Genomic DNA, 22,423 nt, shown 5'->3' on the forward strand with positions numbered 1-22,423 from the left:
CCCTGAGGAGGTCTGGGAAACAGCACTGCTCTAGAAGACTTGATCTTTAATGACATGCCACAGACCCAGGGGCTGGATCTCAGCCCCACGGGACTAGCTCCTCATCAACAGTCACCTTAGTCAAGGTGAGCCAGAGCTGGGAGAGCTGACCAACCTTCTTCAACTCACCCAGGGTGGGCTTGTTCCACAAAGTCGGCTCCCTGAGAGAGCGGGAGCCACAGTGGCAGGGCCCGTTAAACATGGTCTACTTGCTCTACGTACCCTGGGGTCTGGCATCAAGGTGCCCAGGACGGCTGATCACTTATCAGGAGGCTGTTGGCCAGCATGAAGTCAGGACTGGGTGCTGGTAGCTTGTGACAATTCAGCAAGTTCCCATCAGGGGAACTGGCCTCCCTTGGGGTAGGTATCCACATCTACAGGTATCAATGTCAATAATGATTCTGCCTTCCCAAACAGTCCTTGTAAACACAGGGACATGATGAAAATATCCTTTTCTTAGATGCCACGATGGCCATAACCACTCTGCTTGCCTCTGCCTGAGAACACATGACCTGCCTTTATTTCAACACACCTGTTTACAAACCATCCTTTGCTGATAATATCTTGGTTTGGGCTCCTTTCTGATAACACCTGAGGCAATTCTTTAAAGCTCACTTCTCAAGTGTGTAGTCACTACCCATATGTAAGGATCTCTTCCTTTTCCTGACTTTTCCCTCATTCCTACCCTTGGATAGGGGTTTCTACAAAGGCCTCATTCCTAACCAAGTAACTGCCCTCACATGTGTTCTCAGAGTTGCAGACTGAATGCAGGTGTCCAAGGAAGAAACTAAGGTGCCTTTTGCTAGTCTAGGGTAAAAAGCCTAATGTTCAAACACATGGGAGAGAAGAAAGGAACCTTTCAACTTTCTGAGTGACTGTCTATGCATTATAAATAATTTTTTGGCCTAGATTTTAAGAGTGACATGCAGCCTCCTTAGCCAAAAAAAGCTCTGTTCCTGTCCTAGTTTGCCCATTATAAATTATTTGTGAGCCGATAACACCCAGCTCATTATTACTCTGTTCTCTTCTTCAATGGGTGTAATGACAACCAACATGGCCTGGCAGAGAATACGATGAAGGCTTATATCATTAGTGACAGAAACACAAGCTTGTTTCCGTCAGCCTCCGCCTGGGACACACTATGGTGCCCACTGGAAATCGGTCAATGTCAGCTGGATCTGCAGCTCTGAGGCAAGAGAAAGAAAATGAGCCTCGAATGACCTTATTTCCAATAAGGAAGTCAGCTTGGCAGGCCCCGAGACACCACACATAAGGCACTGGCGCAACCAGCTGAAAGACACTTAATCAGCCTCTGGGTTTGTTTTTTCTTTTTTACATCATTATTTACATTCAACAAAATTCACCCATTTTAAGTGTCTGGTTTGATGAAGTTTGGTAATTGTGTAACCACCACCGAAACCCAGAGACAGAATGGTTCCCTCATCCTGAAAGGTATTCTCCTCCAACTTGCTGATGTCCCCCTTGATGACAGCCACAGGAAGCCACTGCTGTTGTCAGTTTAGTTTTGCCATGGTTAGAATTTCATACAAATAGAATCAGACAGCATATAGTCTCTAACGTACATGGAGCATTAAGTTTTTGAGATCCATCCATGTTGTTGCATACATTAATATTTCATTCCTTTTGATGGCTGACTAGTATTCCATTGGGTTGTTTCCAGTTTGGGGGTATTGAGAAGAATGCTGCTGTGAGCAGTCACAACCATGTCTTTGTGTAGACATAGGCACACATTTCTCTTGGGTAAATACATAGGTGTGAAATTGCTAATTCCTATTGTAAGTATATATATGTTTACCAGTTCACTGCTTTAAGATACCGCCACATTGTTATGCCAAGTGGCTGTACTGTGCCTGCATTTCCACCAGCAATTTATGCTTCACATGCCTGTCAACATGTGGTATTGTCTGTCTCTTCTTCCTTTAGGCATTGTAATGTTTCCCCATTGTGGTTTTAGGTTGCATTTTTCTGATGACTAATGATGTTGGACACCCTTTCACATGCTTACTGTTGTTTCATATATTTTCTTTTGTAAAATGTCTGTTCAAATCTTCTGCCCATTTTTCAGTTGGGGTGTTTCTCTTCATATTGGATTTAAGAGAGAGAAGAGGGAGAGGGAGAGAAAGAGAGACAGAGAGAGGGGGAGAGAGAAAGGCTGGAAGGGAAGGTGTGTGTGTGTGTGTGTGTGTGTGTGTGTGTGTGTGTGTCTGTGTTAAATATACATTGATACAAACCTGACCCTTTGGTTTGAATGAAGGGCTCAAAAAGCCCCCAAGTTATATTTCCTAGTGTCCCTCAAGGGATATTGGTTACACAGATAACCTTTGCTGGGTACTTACTATGTAACAGGCACTATTTTAAGTGCTTCACATATATTAATCCTCATGATGACCCTTTAAGATAGATACTATTATCCCCATTTCACAGATGAAGCAGCTGAGGCACTGAGAGGTTGTGTGACTCACTGAAGTCACATGAGTAGGCAGTGGTGGAGCAGGCTGGCTTGGATGCCCATGCCGTGAAGCACTGCACTCTCCTGTTCCCTTCCACAACTCCCTCCAGAACCACCGTGAAGGTATGTGTTATGGAGCTTTGTACCAGTGCTCTGGAAGCACAGGACTAAGAGTGACGAATTCTGGCTGCTTGAGGTTATAGCACAGAAACAAAACACATTCTGCAGAAAAATGGCATTTCATGCTAATAGGATAATGGTATTTGTGTTCAGGGAAGAATGCTGCAGAAAAACAACTAAAAACAGCCAACTAAAAGAAGCTTAGAGTCTAGAGGAAGAGATGGATTTCACACATCAGGTACGACATGATAAGGGCTAGATGACAAGTTTAGACAAATTGCCAAGGGAGTTCACAAAGGAAGGAGATCAGCCATGTGAGGTGGTGAGGGGAGCCCTCAGGGAGGGGGCTGCATGCAAGGTGGCCTTGAGGGGTGGGCAGGCAGGCGGTGGGAAGACAGCGCAGGAAGAGCTGACTGGCCAGGTTTGACAGGACAGTTGGGGACATGTGAGAAAGTAAAGTGAGAGAGAGGACAAGAAGAGTGAGGTCAACCACAGTCTCAAATGCCAGTACAGGCAATCTGGTCTTGGCTTTTGAATGAATCCAGGACAGGGTACTGATGGACAGTCTGGGGGAGGGAAATGGTTAAGAAACCGGGGAAAGGGGGAAAGGGACCCCAGCTCAGGGGGAAGTGAGCAGAGACAGGAAGGAGAGGTGAGGCTGGTCAGCCACAGTACTATGCCCTACATGGCTAGGGACTCTGCTCCCTGAATTGGGCACTAACCAGACCCACTATGTGGAGCATGGGGGAGAATGTGGGGGTCAGAGGCAAAGGAATTTCACCTGAATTTCATTTGTCTATGAGAAAGTAACACTGATGATACATATCTTTAAGATTATTGCTCTTAAAATGAACATACGGTAAACAACATTTTCTTTTAGGCACAGTTCTATAAATTTTTGCATGTGTACAAATTCATGTAACCATCATCATGACCCACAGACAGAAGAGTTCCCTCTAAAGCTCCTTCATTCTCTCCATGCCTTTAACCAATGGCAAGCCTTGTTCTGTGTTCCATCACTATGCTCCCTTGTGGAAAATGTCATAGAGATACAATCATACAGCATGTAACCCCTGAGCCTGGCTTCTACCCACAGAATGCCTTTGAGATTGATTCAAATCATGGTGCCTATCAGTACCTTGCCCCTTCTTAGTGCTGAGCAGTTTTTTATTGTATGGATGTCTCACAGCTGGTTTATCCATTTTCCTGCAAAGGTAATTCAGGTTGTTTCCCACTTTTGGTGATTATGAAGAGAGCTGTTGTATGCATTTGTGTACAGGTTTTTGTGTGAACACAAGGTTTTAGCCCTCTGAAGTAAGTAACCTGGATCATATGGAAATTGTATGTGCAACTTCATAGTAAACTGCCAAACTGTTTTCCAGAGTGGCCCTACCATCCTACCTTCTCACCAGTCCTATAGGAGTGAACCAGATGTTCTATGTCTTTAAGGGGAGTTAGTATTGTCAGCACTTTATAATTTACCTAATCTAAGACATGTGCAGTATTATCTCACTGGGGCTTAAATTTGCATTTATCTAATGGCTAATGATGTTCTACATCTTTTCATGTAAATTTTTTTTGCCATCTTATATCTTCTTTGGTGAAGCATTTGTTCATGTCTTTTGCCAACTTTTAAAATTTTTTAATGTTTATTTATTTTTGAGAGAGAGAGAGACAGAGAGAGACAGAGAGAGAGACAGAGAGAGAGCAGGGGAGGGGCAGAGAGTGAGGGAAACAGAATATCCAAAGAGGGCTCTGCACTGACAGCAGAGAGCCTGATGTGGGGCTTGAACTCATGAACCATGAGATCATGACCTGAGTTGAAGTCAGAAGCTTAACCGACTGACCACCCAGACATTCTGCTCATTTTTAAACTGGGCCTTTTATATCCTTACTGTTGAGTGTTAAGCATCCTTTATATATTCTGACACAAGTCATTTGTCCAACATATGATTTGTCTGTATTTTCTCACTGCTCGCCTTTTTATTCTCTTAATGGTGTCTTTCACAAAGTTTCTCATCTTGATGAAGTCCAAGTTAGCAATTTTTTTTCCTTTTGTGGATTGTGCTTTTGTTGTCAGGTCTGGGAACCCTCTGCCCAACCTCAGACCAGAAATTTACTCCTGTGTTTTTTTTTCCAGGAGTTTTACACATTCCACATTTCACAATCCATTTTGAGTTAGTTATTTTTACAACCTATAAGGTTTAGGTTGAAGTTTATTTGTTGTATATGGATGTCCAATAGTTCCAGCACCATTGAAGACAAGACATTCCTACATGGGATTATTGTTGCACCTTTGTAAAAAAATCAGTTGGTCATATTTATGTAGGTCAATTTCTGGGTTCTCTATACTCTCTATTCTGTCTCACTGACTATGGATCTATTCCTCCACCAATGCATGCTGTCTCAATTACTGTAGTTTTATAATAAGCCTTAAAATTGGATCATGTGATTCCTCCTTTATTCTTCTTTTTCAAAATTATTTTGACTATTCTAGTTTCTCTGTCTTTCCATTATAATTTATAATCAACTTGTCTATATCTACAGAGTTCTACCAGGATTTTGATTGAAATTGCTTTCAATTTTTTTAATGTTTACTTATTTTTGAGAGAGACAGACAGAGCACGAATGTGGGAGGGGCAGAGGGGGAGGGATACACAGAATCTGAAGCAGGCTCCAGGCTCTGAGCTGTCAGCACAGAGTCCGACGCGGGGCTCGAACTCACAAACTGCGAGATCATGACCTGAGCCGAAGTCAGACGCCCAAATGACTGAGCCACACAGGCACCCCTTGATTGAAATTGCTTTAAATCTATGGACCAATTTGTGGAAATTTTGCATTTTTACTCTTTTGAGTCTTCTAGTCATAAACACAATATATTTTTCTATTTATTTAGGTTTTCCCTGATTTCTATCATGAGCATTTTGCAATTTTCACACATATATCCCATATATAAATTTATACCTAACTATTTCATTCTTTTGGATTGATTACAAGTGGCATGGTATTTTTAATATTAGTTTCTAATAGTTCAGTGCTAGCCGACAGAAAGATGATTTGTGTGCTGACCTTGTGTATCCTGTCACCTTACTAAATTTGTTTATTAATTATAGGAGTTTTATATTTCTTTGTTTTGATAAATCTCTTGGGATGTTCTATATATACAAACATGGTATCTGTGAATAGGTTAGTATTATTTCCTTTTCTCCAATCAACATGACTTTGCTTTCTTTTTCTGTCCTACTGCTCTATGATATTGAATAGGAGTGATGACAGCAGATACCTTTGTCTTATTCCCCACCTTAGGGGGAATATGTTCAGTTTTTTGCCAATAAGTATATTAGCTAATGGTTTTATGCAAATGCCCTTTATCCAGTTTAGGGAAATTCTCTCCTACTCCTAGTTCGCTGAGTTTATATCATAAATAAAAGTTGAATTCTGTCAAACCCCTGTCAAAACCCTGTATTCATGTAATATGATCATGTGGTTTTGGTTTTTCTTCTTTAGCTTGCTAACTTGGTGGATTATAATGACTGGTTTTTGAATACTGAACAGCCTTGCAATCCTTGGATAAAATTCCACTTGGTCATGATGTAGTTTATATATATGTGTACATGATGTATATATCACACACACACATATACAACTTGCTAAAGTTTTATTGAGGATTTTTACATCTGTGTTTATGAAGGATATTGGTCTGTAGTTTTCTTTTCTTGTACTATTTTTTTTCTGGGTAATGCTTGTCTCATAAATAAGTTGGGAAGTATTTCCTTCTCTTAACTTTTTGGAAGGGACTGTGTAGAATTGGTGATATTTTTTCTTTTAATGTTTGGCGGAAGTTATCAGTGGAACCATCTGGGTCTGAAATTCTTTTTCAGAAGACTTTTAACTACACATTCAATTTCTTTATTAATTATAGGACACTTCAAGATTTCTATTTCATCTTGTAGGAGTTTTGATAGCTTCTGGTTTTTGAGTAATTGGTACCTCTCATCTAATTTGTCAAATTTACATGGATACAGTTGTTTATAGTATTCTCTTATGGTCTTTTAATGACTTTTTAAATGTCTGAAGGGTGTGTAATAATACCTCCTTTTTTAGTCCTGCTATTGGTAATTTGTGGCTTTTTTTTTTTTTTTGGTCATATTTGCAAAAGGCTTACCAATTTTATTGATTTTTTTTTTAAATTACCTTTTGGGTTTTCTCTATTATATTTCTGCTTTCAATCTTATTGATTTCTGCTCTCACATCTATCATTTCCATTCTTCTTTTTGCTTTGAATTTATTTTGTTCTACTGTCTATAGTTTCATAAGGTGGAAGCTTAGTTATTGATTTGAGACTTTTCTCTTTCCTACTATAATCATTTAATGCTATAGATTTCCCTCTAAGCACTGCTTTCACTGAAACCCACAAGTTTTGGTATGTTGTATTTTTTATTTTTGTTCAGTTCTAAAATTCTTTGAGACTTCCCTTTAACCTTTGAATTACTTAGGAGCCAAACTGTTTAACTTCCAAGTTTTAGAGATATTGTTCCTGCCATCTTTCTGTTTGCAATTTACTTTTGGTTCATTTAGACTTGTTTACATTTATTTTATAAAGCAGAATTTGGTTAGGGAATGTTCAATGGGTACTTGAAAACAGTGTGTATTCTGCTATTGGTAGGTGGAGTATTCTATAAATGTCAATGGTGTTTTGGTGTTTTTAAATTCTTCTATACCCTTGCTGACTTTCTCTCTACTAGTTCTATTCCTGAGATAAGCATATTAAAGACTCAGTAAACTTCTTTAGGTTGTGCTTCATGTATTTCGAAGCTCAGTTGTTAGGTGTATACACATTAGAAATGCTATGTGTTCTTGGTAAATTGACTAGTATTATGTACTGTCACTATTCCTGGAAATTTTCCTTGCTTTGCAATCTACTTTATTTTATATTAATATAGTCACTCTGGCTTTCTTTTTATTAATGTTTTGTGGTATATCATTTTCCACAGTTTTACTTTGAACCTACTTATATCATCATATTTGAAGTGAATACCTTGTGGACAGCATATAGTTAAGTCATTAAAAAAATTCATTCTGACAATCTCTCTTAGTTGGCATGTTTAGACCATTTACATTTAATATAATTATAAGTTTGGATTTAGGTATATCATTTTGCCATCTGTTTTCTGTTTTTTTTTTTTTTTTTTCATTTTTTGTTGTTGTTGTTCCTATTTCTTCTATCCTGTTTTCTTTTGGGTTGTTTAAACATTTTTAATATTTCATTTTAATTTATCTATTATATTTTTATTTACTATAGTTCTTTGTATAGTGCTCAGTAATTACTCTTTGGATTATAATATAAAAATTATCTTTTCAGAACCTACTTATAATATTTTACCATTTAAAGTGGAATGTAGAAACTTTTTTCCATATAGTTCTCTATATCCTCCCTTCCTTTATGATGTAGTCATCTTGTGCCCTACATCTACATACAGTGAATCAGATCAGATTATGTTATTTTCCCCCAAATGTCAGACTATTTATTCTATGTAGCCAGATATTTACCATTTCTCTTCTTCCTTTATATCTCATATTCCAAGTTTCTATCTGGTATCATTTCCTTTCTGTTATAACAACTTCCTTTAGCAATTCTTTCAGAGAAGGTCTGTTGATAAGAAGCTTTCTTAGTTTTTTTTTTTTGTCTTGTTTTGTTTTTCTTTTTTTAACTTGAGAATGTCTTCACTTACCTTCATCTCTGAAGGATATTTTTATTGGACATAGAATTCTGGGCTAATGGTTCTTCTCTTTCAACTTTTAAAAAACATTGTGTCACTACTAGATAGATGGCTTCCATAGTTTCTGATAAGAAATTCATGGTGCTATCTAGATTTATCCCATGTGGCTGGTCTTGGATGTCGAGTGGTGGTCTATCCTGCGGTTCAGTCTGAAAGTCTATGGTATATTACTTAAGGTCAGACCCGTGCATATTCAGATTGGTGGGGAGCTCAGGATCTCATAACCTTCTTTATATGTTCACTTTCCTGAGCTCCTTCCTCTCATATCTCTGCCCAGTACTTTTTGGTTCCCAAGGCTCCCTTTTAGTTCCTCTGGCCAGAAAGCTGGTTCTTTGCTTTATTCTGCTTTGCCTCACACTTCCCACATGTGCACCTTCATTTGGGGCCATGCAGTAGGAAAATAGAAAGGAAGAAAAAAACAACAGGGTTTCATCCCACCCTCTTAGAATATAGTTCCTCTGCTTAGAGAGATAGATTCCTTTCCCTCGACATTTTAAATTTCCTATGGGCCCATGTTGTTGTTGCTGTTGCTACTGTTGCTGCTGCTATCACAGGATTGCTAACAGGGTACAAGGATATGGAGAAAAAAACAAAAGAGGGCAGATTTCCCCTCACTCGATCTGAGCTTAGAGACCCTGATCCTGTCCTGCATGTAGAGGGCTTCTCTGTGTCCTCTCTTTGTCAGCACAGATGCCCACTTCTGGGTTTTGGCTGCATTGAGTCTAGGCTAGGGGGTACTAGAGGGAAGAAAATGCCAGTTCAGTAGTACTTCAAATTTTGATACTTTTCCAATCTGCCTCCTACTGCATACTTTCAGGGTCCTCAATTAGCTGTTACATACATTTTGCCAAGGTTTTAGAACTGTATTCAATGTGGTGGACAGGATGGAGTAGGCTGACTCCATCTTACCCAGTTCAGAGTGTCCATATATCTTTTCATACTTTTTTAGTGAGTATGTAAAAGATCCATAGAAATCAAAAGGTGGGAACATAGAATCTGAAGTCCTGATGGCAGGATCTGTAAAGAAGATTCTTTTGCAGGAAAGTATATAGGGGAGAGCTGGACAATAGTAATAATAGACTCTTAAGGAAACATATTTCTGGGTGGCTTTTGGAAAACAAGGAGGATTACAGATTAATTGGGTAGGTCCTTCCCTTGGCATGAGTGTATCACTTTGATGTGATCTAGAATTTAAAAAGTATCAAAAGGAAACTATACTGCATATCAACATGGAGTTTATTAAGCTAATAAAACTACTCTCCCTACTGACTGAGGATAAATTTGGGCACCCATACTGGTCTAGCTAGGGCAAATGGGGTGAGAGGCAGAGGTGTAGGCTCCCAGACCTCTGGAATTCCACAGGAAGGTTGTACTTGCATTTCAGGATCTAAGTGAGATTTAACACAGCCACTGGCATTATTATAAGATGACAGTGCTTATGGTATTGCAGGGGGACTCAAGGAAGGAGAGGCATTACACAAAGGGAGGTGGGATAGGACCATGGTTCCAAGGTCAAGTGTTGTGGAGGGGGGTTGAGCATATATGCACATGTACACACACAAACACACCCCTCTTGTATTTCTCCAACAAGTGGTACCTTGAGTGCCCTTTTATTGGGGGATTTCATGAAATAGATGCATATTATATAAACCATACTCAATGCTTCTCTCCTTTTCTTCTTGGTGAGGAGATGATCACAGGGTGTGCACACTTAGTGAGCAAGACTGGGCTTTACACTCAACTACTCAAGAGGCATAGCTATAGCTGAGATGGGGATCAGGTCCTTCTGAGAAACCTGTGGCATAGACCAAGAAGAAAGATGCTCATCTCCCATACTTCTAGGAGAGGCTCCCATGGCAGGAATGGGGAGTTTGAGCATGTAGGTGAATATGTCCTCAGTCCTCTCTAAATTCACAAGGGTACATGATAGTGATGTGGGTGCATTTTATATGTCACCAAAAATCCTGTGTTTCCCTAAGAGGAAGAAATTAAAAATCACTGTATCAGAACTCCTGATTGGTGAGCTAGATCAGGAAGAAAGATCAAATCAGTGGAAAAGGGGGAAAAAAAGTATTATAATGAGCGGACTCTTCCTTTTAATCTACTTCATGTGCAGACAGGTCTGGCTGGTAGCATCTGCTGCTTACACCTCTCCAGCATCCAGTGAGAAACTATCTTTAACACCTGACATACTTCCATACTAGGATCTCTTCCTGATGTTTAATCCCAAGGTATCCATCTTTTAAATTAGCCCCAATAAGTCTAGTTTTATTAACTGAGTAGATAGAACATGCTGATGAGGGAAAATCGAAGATGCTCTCTGAATCACATGCAGTTGGCCACATGAAATAAAAACTGAAAAAATCAAATGCTACCCAATACAGTTGGACAGCAGTGGCCAGAACTGGTGACGGAAGCACCAGTGGGCTTCCCTTGCTGGAACTCCATGAAGTTCCATGAAGTATGCAGTAAGTCTGGAAGTATGTAGTTCCATGAAGAACGGCTTTTTCCCGTAGAGGGTCTCCATGGTGAGGAGCTAAAGACATTTTATGAAGCATATTGTTTTCACACTTACAGCTACCCCTGGAAGTTGAAGAGTGGTTGGGGTAGCAGAGAACCGGGATGATACAGCTTAGCCGGAGGAACCTTAGACCAGTTACCAGAAGATATGAGTCCTCATCCTGGTTCTGCTACCTATGCCATGAGAGAGAGTGGGCAAGGGATTTCCACCTCCATGGACCTTGGCTTCCTCTTACAGAATAGTGAGGACACTGATAAGGTGATTTCAAGCTGGAGAATTAAAAATTGTCTGAAACTCACTCCCCCCATTAAAAGGTGAGTTCTAATTCCCCTCCCGTTGAGTGTGGGCTGGCTGGCCTCAGTGACTTGTGTCTAAGGGAACAGAATGTAGCACAAGGGAACTGCCTGACTTCCAAGGTCAGGGAGTAAGAGGACACACAGCTCCCCACTGACTCTCTTGTCCATGACGCTCACCCTGGAACCCAGTCACGTGTTGTGAGGAAGCCGCTACATCTCCATACGGAAAGCCACAGTCCCAGCTGACAGCCTACATCAACCACTAGCCATGGGAATGAGTGTGTCTTCAGGTGGTGCCAGCCCACCATCTCAGCTCTAGCTGAGACCACATGGGACAGAGACAAGCATTCCCTTCTAGGCCATACCCATATTGAAGATCCACAGGCAAATAAATGCTGTCGCTTTAATCCTGTACATTTTGGAGCGGTACATTTACATGGTAACAGATACTCAGGAGAGTTAATGCCTAAAGAAAGACTCAGTGATGCCCAAGGTTCCTTCCAGACCAGGAATTCTGGCATATCTACACTGAGCTAACTAGTTCCACATTATAGTATGAGACAGGAACTGATAAGCGTGCAGATGAGCCCTCTCAGACTTGAGTATTATACACAGAGCAAAATGAACCTGTTTGAGAAGGCTATCCTTATTGGAATTAGGTCTTATGCTTCTTTTGAAGTCTCTACAAGTCTTTGGAGTACCTGAAACAGAGGGAGTGGTTGAGGAATGAACTCACAGTTTCTTGTAGAATTGAAATATATCAAGTAGGTGCTCACTGTCAACATCCGGAGAGGCAAATGGAACAATGCAATGCTCACAGGCATGACATAAATTCAAGTATGCTCCACATTAAGACAGTCCTATCCATGAAAGGTCAACTTTCATGAAGAATAAATTAGAGTCTGATCAGCCACATTAACAAAAACCTTGTAAGAGTATTCCCGTTAAAATTTGATGGACATGTAGGAAAACGAGACAGGAAATATGTCAAAATGTTAACGGTGTCTATCTCTAGGTAGTATGATTATAAATGAGATTTATTTACTTCTTTAAACATTTTACTATTTTTCAAATGTTGTTTTGGTGTATTTTCATATGTAAGAAAATGTGCTAAAATGATGGGAATAAAGTTGATTTAAGACAGTGTTGGGTAAAAGGGCTTCCATGGAAAATCATGAAGAATTATTCTGAGAAAAAGGACTATGGTCAGAGAAGTTTATTTTGTTGTTACCAATTTTTGTTTTTTTCCTCCAGATAATTTTTTAAATTCACAGTTACATAAAATGGAACAGATTTTGGTTTATTTTCTAATTGCAGTCTTAGCACTTTCAATGTGCTAAGGAGCCCTGAAACTCTCCAAAAGGGAGAAAAAGTAAACAGCATGGCCCAAACTTGTTTTGGGGGGGCATTTCCTGAGGTTAGTGTTGTTCAGAATACATTCCAGGGAACTCTGACATAAAGCAAGGTCCATTTAAAGCCAGTGCAGTCCCTTCCTGTGCCCAGGCCTGGGTCCTCGGGACAGGTGCACACCTCCTCATGACCATAAGTCAGACAGCCTCCCTGCACGCCCAGACAGTGGGGGCTGGGGACACCACTGAGCTCAGGAGCCTTCAGCAGCTTGGTTCCAGGAAAGAATGTCATCTGGGTGTGTGGAGAGAAAAGTCACCCCATGTGGAGCTAGATGGGTCAGGATGATGCCTCCCTCACCTCATGGAGAATTCTGGAGACTCAATTTGTTTTCTACCGCAGACATTTGGTGAAGTGTTTGTGGGATGACTGTGCTCAGCTTGTGCTATTCTTTCTTCCTGAGATGTAACCGGAACATCTTTACTTTTACCTAGAGGTATCAGGAAATGTTGGGGCCCAAATGAGAAGCTGGCCTAATTTTCCAGTGATTCTTACTTAACAGTCACACAGGGAGAGTTTCACGGGAGCACAATCTTTAGCAACTTGTCACTGAAATTCTCAAAGGAATATTTAGCTTTTTCTGCAGAAAAGAAACATTTTCAAAATGGCGGACTTCTTCCCATCCCTTTTTCAATTTAAAATTTATTGAAATTATTGAAAGGGTTTTTAGTGAATTCTTCTCTACCTCAGATGCTCCCAGAGAATTTCTGGGTGTCCCTGAGCTAAGACTTTCCCAAGTTTCTAAGCCTACCGGGCATACAATTCTCTTTCTGACAATGCTTCTTAGCTGACCAAAGTACCCCACTAGGGTAGAAGCCAAGAGCCCCAAATAGAGGGAGGCCCTTTTTCCATTCTGCTGTTTACTGGGCCACAGTAAGAATTAGCATTCTGCCTGCGAGTACAGTTCTACTTTTTCCCTTTGTTTGGAATACAGAATCACTCATCTGGAAATTACAGGGTAATATAAATGAATCGTGTGTCCTGATACGTCTATATTCTTGCAATGCCTGCTGCTGCCTTAATCACCAAATAAAACAAACAGAAAGGAAGTCTCAAAAATGTTTTTACTATCATTTTTTTCCCTGTGTCGGGGCTTATGATGATATGTGTAACTCCCAGTCAAGAGCCTATGAAAGAAAATCACAGCAAAATTAGCAAGATGGGCTCCAGCTGGAAACATCGACATATACTGCACAGGGTCAGGCTTTTCATTCTGCACTGAGCCTGTACACAGGGGCATCAGTGAGTGCGCCCGGAGCTGGAGTCCTCCAAGTGGGCTACAACCTTCGTGGATCGGACTAGCCTTTCCTTTCAGACCTACAGAATTTACATCTAGAGAAATGAAACAATAAAATGAGGCCAGTCTTTCCTCTTAACCATATTACTCTCCACGAAAGAGCACTTGGCTGAGAAACAGAGCTTATGAATTGTGACCATCATCCTGGCTTAGCTCAACACAGACCCTGCAAGATATGATTTCTCCTTTATGCTTGTTTTCAAGAATGCCTCCCTAACTTGCCCCCAAATCCTTTGAGGGCAGGGTGATGCTGTGTATCCTCCTCTTTATCTTCCCGCTGCTTAGTACATTTCTTAGTTAACCAACACTGATGGAAGGGTGCCCGAATGGTCTCAGTCATTGGTCCATGTCGACAAACTACCCTGGGGGGAGCCAGGAGGAATGCTAAGGCTAAAGCTTTTCTTTTTGCAACACTTGCTTCTGCAAAAGTGCATGGATGAGTGTCTCGGTTGCAGAGATATTATCTCCCTCTTGCCTGGCCATTTTATCAGTGTTAAGACTGTAAGGATGAGGGTCAAAGAATAATAAAATTGCTTAGCTTGTGTTTGCAAACCAGCATCCTTTATTGAGAACCCCAAGCTATTTTGCCTGACATTCTTCATTCTTATTAACAAAAGGCAGCGATAGCTCTCAACTCACCACCCATCTTCCCTCCTGCGACGAAAATGCACACAATTAGGGAAACAAAACTTCCCAGCTGGTAGGAGTTAAAGTAACTTTAACGAATGCTGATGAATTACTCATTCCATATTGGACAGAAGGAAGAGGCCACCATGAAAGAATTTCCTCTTAGTGTTCCGTTCTCTCAAGAAATGGAGTAAGTTGTACTTTACAATACTGCAAAGTTATAGAAACTGGCTTTCTTTGGAAAGCGAGGAGTCATACAACACTTTCTGTCCCCACCCCTTGGGCACATGGTCGACCAAAGGGAGCAGCTTCCACTTACTGACTGTCAGGAGAGGTCGTTAGGAGCCCAGAACTCGAAATCATACCTTGGTTTGAATCCCTGCCTGCCACTTACTGGCTGTGTGATTCTAGGCCCTGGCTTTCTCAACTGTAAAATGAGGCTGGTAAAAGCCTATGTTGAGGGGGGTGTTGTGAGGATGAGAGGGCTTACGCATGTCAGCACACACTGAGTGCTCCATACATCTTAGCATTTCTTATTAGCACTGTGTTCCCTGCAGTGTGCGAGGAGGCGCTTACACGCAGCTGCATTTAGTTCCTCAGTAACAGAAGTTGAGTAACTCATCCAAGGACAGAAAGTAAAAGCGTCAGAAGTCAAAGCCAGGCCTGTCTCATTCCTAACTAAGCTGTGCACTTCCTGCCCCACTGCGCCACTTCCTGGATGACTCCCCCCCCCCCCCCCCCCCCCCCCCCCCCCCCCCCCCGCCACACACACAGACACACGTCCCGCAAAACTATTAGAAAGGCATGTGCATGACTGGACCACAAAATGGTAAACTGTGCACCTCATTATCTAGGGATTCCAAATGTCTCTCAATCAGACTGTTTCCTTTTTGAGTTCATGGACCCTGTTTTTGGATTGTCCCTAAGGAAAAACAGCAAATAGTTCTGACACACAATAGGCACTCAGTACTCGCTGGTTTTACACGGAAATTCACAGAAGAAAGTAGAACTGTATCCCGGTTCAGAATACTTGATCAAACAATCCGAACAAACCATGAATTGCCCAAAGCTTTGGAAACCTTGCCCAACATAGCGTGTGTTTTCTGGAGACAATGAGGGTTTTGATCTGAAGCTAAGCATTTCTAATCTTGTCAAAAAAAACTGTGTGAGTGAAAACTATTCCTCTCAGGCCTCCAGGTGGGATTAGGGGAAGGGCCTCCCGATGCTGCTGCTACAAAACCTGCACAACCAGAGGCTTTGAGACGGATATAATCTTAGGATTATGGTTATTTCCTCCTGGGTTCTCCCAAGTGTTATGAGGGATCCTGCATTATTACTGCTATTCTGGCAAACAGATCTGGGTATTGCCAAGCGTTCTAGACCTGTTTCCCCATCCGAGGTCGAGAGGGGGTGAGGGCCAGCCAGCAACCTCACTACCCCAGATGTGTGCCTGGAGACTCCCAAATGGGCAGTGTGAGAGCATGCGTGCCCACCTCCTCAAAGCCACGGGGGGGGGGGTGGGAGTGAATGGAAAGAAACTGCATATGACCTGATTTATTTCTAAGAACTTTTAGCCAAGATTTTCTTGGAATGTCTCCATCAGTGACCCCTGAGAATGGTAGCATTTCATCTCCTCTGCATTTTGAGGTAAGCAGTGGAGTAGAGGGAGGGCTGAGGTGGGGGGGGGGGCCTGGGAGGTGACATTAACATGAGGATGGCAGAAGCAAACTCCCATGGACTCCGAAGTTACACCACGACACAGCTCTCAGTGTGGGCCTGTCAGACAGACTGGGTTAGTCCCTACATGAAGGGATTTTCTTGTAGTCTGGGGAACAGGACCAGAATCTGAGGTTAGGAAGCCTGTTTAACTTTAACGTCTGCCATTTGTGAGAGCTTTATGATGTTTGACACGTTACTGAGCCTTCGTTTCCTCCTCTGTAGAATGGGGATGACAATGAAACACACCTCAGAGAACACTGAGATGACACGAGCTAACGCATAGAAAAGTACTTACTGTAGAGGATTAGGACACACAAGAAGCACTCGGTGACTGCTGGCCACCCCTACCCATCTTTTCATGCTGCTAACCAAGGAGAATACCTTGTAAATGTATGAGAGTGTCCTGTATTTTCACACGTGTGTAACGATTAACACGCATACACACACACGAAAGAGCTTCTTTGTGTATTTTGTGGCTGCCTCCCCAAATAACCCTGTCGCTGCAGGACAGAAATGATTGCCTAGTGTTGCAGGTGAGGAAGTGGAAGCGGGGAGAGGTGAGGGTTTGTTGGAATTCATCATCTGGGACAGTGCTGCTGTCTGCCTCTGCACACAATCCACAGCTACCTGGGAGGAAACCAAGAGGTCAAACACACAGAGGAAAGAACCGGAAGCCAGTCTGTCTGTGAGAGAGGGCAGGAAGATTCTATTCTTGTCTGGTCTGGGTTAGTCTATTCGTCTACTTGTTACTTGGGACCACAGGGATTTTGTGACCCTTGAAGGCTGTGGCCTAAGGTTTGAGAAGCACGGCTGTGGGGAGTCCTGTTTCCCAATGCCAAGGGAAGGGCATGTTCCTTCAGAATAAACTGAGGTATTATTTGAATTGTTGTCTATTCAAATTTTTATCAGAGAAAATTTTGAAACATGGAAAAGTATAGAGATAAGAGTATGATGAATCCCCTGTGCTGACCATCCAGTTTCGACAATCCTCACTCCATGCCAACCCCGTTTGGCCTACAACTCTGGTCATTTCCCCTGCTCCCTGATTTTTTTTTAAGGAAATACTTGGGGGAATTAACAACCAATACAGACTCCCTCTGTGTTCTGCAGATTCAGGTCTAGCAGGTCTGGAGTGGCTGGGGATTTGTTGTCTTCATGCCCGCCACCCTTTCCACCCCCCAAATGGTGACACTGGAAAGACAGATGCCCCTCTCCCTGGAGATGCCGAACTGGGGGATCTCTGAAGGCTGCAACATTTGCAAGTGGAGGATTCTGTAAGTGACGACCAGGCAGTGGGTTCTGTGAAGGGAAGTGGGCAATCCCTTCAGCCATGCAACTGTTCAAGAGCCTGTCACAGGGGACTGAAGGACCTGTCCCCTCTTCCTCCCCCCACCCCCAGGTACACACACAACTGTGGGAACAGAAGGAGATGAGACTGGAGGGAGAAGGCTTGTCCTCAGGCCTGAGTGAAGACTTTCCCAGGAGAACACACTCCATTGCTGGGCCTGTCACTTGCAGCTTGATCATCTGTAGTCACCTACCAACCACCTCCATTCACCTGTGTCCTCCTCGTATTATCTTTATTTCCCTGAAGCCTGACATAGTAACTGCCCACGGGGGCAAACTGTGCGATGTTGGTAACATTTGACAGGTCTTTACCTTCAAGATATCAGCTTTATGACTCCACTTTACCCACAGTAGGTAGTCAATCAATGCCCAGTGAAGGAATAAGCAAGAATAGGGTTATAAGAGCTCTGACATGCCAGCAAATGAACTAGGATTTCTGGCCAATCCCACAGCAGTGCAAGGTGGCTACGAGATCTCCAGGTGCAGGTGAGAAAACTGAGATAGGGTATACGGAAGCACGTAGCACATGAGGATGATTACTACGTGGTCAACATCTGGGAATGATTATTGCTATTATTGTCCAAAGCCAGGCAACTCCCCACAGCGGAGCAGGGATTTGAACTCAGGTCTGCCTGGCTCTCTGGTCATGCTGCCTTGCTAAGCAGTGTCTGTGCTGGAAAAACAAGAGCCAGCGGCCTCTCAAAGGTGACCCAAGTCACCAGGGTTAAGACATGAACATGTGGAAAATATAAACCACCTGGCAAGTCCCAGACAATGAGGCATTTCAGGATAAGGAACAAAACTGGGGGAGTTGGTCTACATTTTTTTAGTAGAGCACTACAATATTTCAAGGAGAGTGGGTACCAAGAACATGTCCCTAGTGGCCTGTCCCGCTGCATAGGACATGCACAGGATAGCTCATCTATGCTGGAAGAGGACAAGCATGTTTGAGCCTCGTAGATGGCACGGAACAGACCAAGGCAGGGAAGATGCTCCTTCTTACCTCTTTGCCCTGTCTTTCTCATCTTCATCCATTAGATTTTCTACGCAGTTTTTCCTGCAAAAAAAGAACAGATGATTACTGTCTGCTTCTAGACCTTTCTTCTAGGCCTTTCCTGGGGTCGTTGTTTTGCTCTGATCTAACCCACGAGTCTTAGCCCAGAGGTTCTCAAACTTTTTGGTTCCAGCAAAACCCTTTACACTCTCAAAAATGACTGAGGATCCGAAGAGCTCTTGTATATGTATGTGGGTTCAAATTGAAAAATCTTAAATCCCCAAGCACTCATTCTAGGTGTCAGAGCCATGCAGTCATAGCTTTCAAGGAGCTTCTAGAAAGGTTCACTGTATATTCATGAGCGTCAAAAAGGCAGATAATGTGTTTGTATTAGGAAAGCTGTTTTGACCTCCCGGACCCACCAGGGGTCCCCCAGACTGCACTTTGACAACTGTTGTCTACACCCGGCTCAAGGAAGTATCTGTTTATCTCAAACCTTAAACCTGCAAGGTGCCCATGACATTGTAAAAAACAGCATTTATCTATCTGGTCATTCAAATACACAGAGCCATCTTACATGCAGCTGGGAAGAAATTGGGGCCCCAAAGGACTATAATCCGTAGTCCTTCCAGGCATTTACACTTCCCTAGACAGTCAAGGCACACAGATGTGAAAAATTAAGTAACAATCCAGGAATGTTCTTGTAGCCCAAAGTCATCAGAGACTAGCTCACCGCCCAGAACCTGTACTCTCCTAGGCAGCCGGCTGGATTTCTTGCTGCCCCACAGATCTGGGTCCCTCTGTCACATGCAGGCACGCTCGGACTCTTTATTTCATTCACATGTTTCCCAGGGTCCCGCCTGTTTGGGGAACCCCCTCCAGCCAGCCCTCAGAGCAGAAACACTCTCAGGGTGTCCATGAGGCCACAGCCTGCAGGGAGAACTGTAGGAGAATCATGCAGTAGCATAGAGGGCAGAGTGGCTGAGATATGGGTGCGGACCCCAGGGAAGCTGAATCGCCACTGCCCACACACTTCTGTTGTAAGAGGGTCTGAAGTCAGAACTCCAAAACCAACACTTTGCAAATGCACTAACACTCTCGAAACTTAAAGTTTTAGATAACCTTTTCCTGGGGCAAATGAATATTTCAAGATAATTTGGTTTTGTGATCTGGGTCTGACAAGTGCACAGGGATGGGTGTGAGCTGGAAGAGGAGGAGGAATTCTAGCTACAGCCCTTGTTTACACACATGCCCCATTCAGTAAACGGAAACGCATATTTTGGTGATAGACTTGCAAGACACGCCATTCGGCAGTTAAGGCTTGTATCGTAATTAAAATGGGGTTAACACATCTGCAAACAGGCATGTGCTTAATGTCTCCCAGATGGAATCTGTTCAAAGTTTTAAGATGTGAAAAATGTGGCATCAACTCATTTAGTGATGCACTACCCCAGGTCCCTGCTCTGAAGAAAGTGCTGGCTGCCCATGCGTCCAGGTCATGAGCAAGGACCCAGCCAAGCCAAGCCCTTCACCAGGTGCCCCTGGACAGAGCACGTTCTCAGGAGGGATGTGGGCTTCACACTGCTTTCCTGAGGTTCCGGAATCCTGTTTGGATTACTGGGATTGCTTAGTCATAAATGAAACATTTAGGAGTGACTAATAGCTATTCTTTATTGACCACATCTTCTCTGTTTTATATTTGTTTGTCCTTAAACATTTCCTGAATCCATGAAGCTGTGATGACCTATACCTCCTTCCTCTTCTTCCCCATCCCTCCTGTTGCCTTGACTGATTCCTGTCATCTGTCCCCTGTCTGTGCCACTCTGCTCAACTGTACCTGGTGAGACAGGGCCCCTAAGCCACGTTCCTCAGTAGCACCTGCCACAGGAGCCCCACACTGAAGTCCTCACTGTCTTGTCACTGAGCCCATTGTGTCCCATGCCCTCCCCAGTTTTTTTTTCTTTTATTTTTTAATTTTTTTTTCAACGTTTATTTATTTTTGGGACAGAGAGAGAGAGAGCATGAACGGGGGAGGGGCAGTGAGAGAGGGAGACACAGAATCGGAAACAGGCTCCAGGCTCTGAGCCATCAGCCCAGAGCCTGACGTGGGGCTCGAACTCACGTTCCGCGAGATCGTGACCTGGCTGAAGTCGGACACTCAACCGACTGCGCCACCCAGGCGCCACCCCCCCCAGTTTTTTTGTTAATTAAATACACATGACATAAAATTGATCACTCTTACGTGTATAGTTCAGTGGGATTAAGTGCATTCATATTGCTGTGCAGCCATCACCACCATCTCCACAAAGTCTTTGCATCTTATAAAATTGCAACTCTGTGTCTATTAAACACTAACTCCCCATTCCCTCTCTCCCCAGACCCTGGCAACCACCATTTCTCCATTCCTTTCTTTTTTTAAAATCAATTTTTTTAGTGTTTATTTTTGAGAGAGAGAGCACGCACGTGCAAGTGGGGGAGGGGCAGAGAGAGAGGGAGCCACAGAATCTGAAGCAGGCTCCAGCCTTGAGCTGTCAGCACAGAGCCTGACACGGGGCTTGAACTCACAGACCATGAGATCATGATCTGAGCTGAAGTAGGTTGCTTAACCGACTGAGCCACCCAGGTGCTCCCATTCCTTCCTTTTTAGGGCTGAATAATATTCTATTGTGTGTTTATACCACCTTTTGTTCATCCAGTCATCCATCCACGGACACTGGGTGGCTTCCACCTGTTGACTGTTATGAGTAGTGCTGCTATGAACATGGCTATGCTCCTCCTGCCTCATGTTTTTGAGCCATTCTTTTACTTCATGATGTGCAGAAGCTAGACAGGGTCCAAAGGCACACAAGAAAAGGGGGAGGGTCAAAGGCAAAAAAATCTCTCCTGTGAGGTTTGGGTAAAGGAAGAGTAGAGAAGTTTAAGAGGTGACGACTACTCTTCACAGTTGCATAAAGAGTTTCCAATGAAAAGGATTTTGAGCAGTTTGTTGTTTTTTTACGACCACACAGAGCCAGGGAAGAGAAAATGAGCTTAAGTGAAGGCAGAGGAGAGTCTGTCTGGAGCTGAGAAAATAACTATTGTTGTGATTAATCCCAAGAGTGAACAAGGGAGGGAAGCTATAGAATCTTTACTCTCGATAAATATATATTCTAAGTATGTTAGACGTTTATGAGATTTATTAGCCAGAATCCCAACAGGAAACAGGACTTCATTACCAAGCTGTGAGTGGGGCCTAGGGGAACCAAGAGGGATGCTATGGTTACCTAGGGTTGGTATCAGATGAGCTGTTACCAGCTCTGAGGGTGAAGGGACCAGAGGCAAATAGTTTGCCAAACCTGGAAGGAGTGTGTCATATAGGGGAGGCAGCATTTGGTGGAAGGATGCAGCCGGCATGAAGAAACCTTTTGAGAGGGGAGTCAAGGGAATACCTCACTTCACTCTCCACCCATCCCATCGCCTGTTTGTGTCTCTTATTAGCTATACCACCCAGAAGGCTGAGGCAGGGAGGCCATGATATCATCCACGTGGGGAAGCCCCCAGTGCAGAGTGAAGGGTGGAGAGGTGTGAAGGGGAACAGGAAGGACACCCAGCATGCCACTAATGTTCATCTCTGAGGAGCTCTTCCAGTTCTGGATATTGTCTGGATTTTTCTGGAACACAAACTATTTGGAGTCTTTTAAAAGCCTTTTACAACTCTCCAAATTTGAAGTATAGGCATCTACATGTAGAAATAATAACACTCAAGAAATAATAATACAATAATGATGAGAGGCTGAGGAAGGAGAGCCTGGCAGAGAAGTGTCTTG

General features: G+C 42.9%; 1 protein-coding gene across 8 annotated transcripts in view; it reads right to left on the reverse strand.

Moving 5' to 3' along the window:
* NPAS2 (neuronal PAS domain protein 2) overlaps nucleotides 1-22,423 on the reverse strand; it is a 159,830-nt gene that overhangs the window by 65,942 nt on the left and 71,465 nt on the right. For all 8 annotated transcript variants that reach the window (XM_045445691.1, XM_045445690.1, XM_045445689.1 and 5 more), the window contains exon 2: nucleotides 18,627-18,680. In XM_045445691.1, the coding sequence (XP_045301647.1) occupies nucleotides 18,627-18,658 (32 nt within the window). In that variant the 5' untranslated portion in view covers nucleotides 18,659-18,680. The remainder of the gene's footprint in view (nucleotides 1-18,626; nucleotides 18,681-22,423) is intronic.

The sequence above is a fragment of the Leopardus geoffroyi genome, chromosome A3, assembly GCF_018350155.1.
Source record: "Leopardus geoffroyi isolate Oge1 chromosome A3, O.geoffroyi_Oge1_pat1.0, whole genome shotgun sequence".
NCBI classification, from domain to species: domain Eukaryota; kingdom Metazoa; phylum Chordata; class Mammalia; order Carnivora; family Felidae; genus Leopardus; species Leopardus geoffroyi.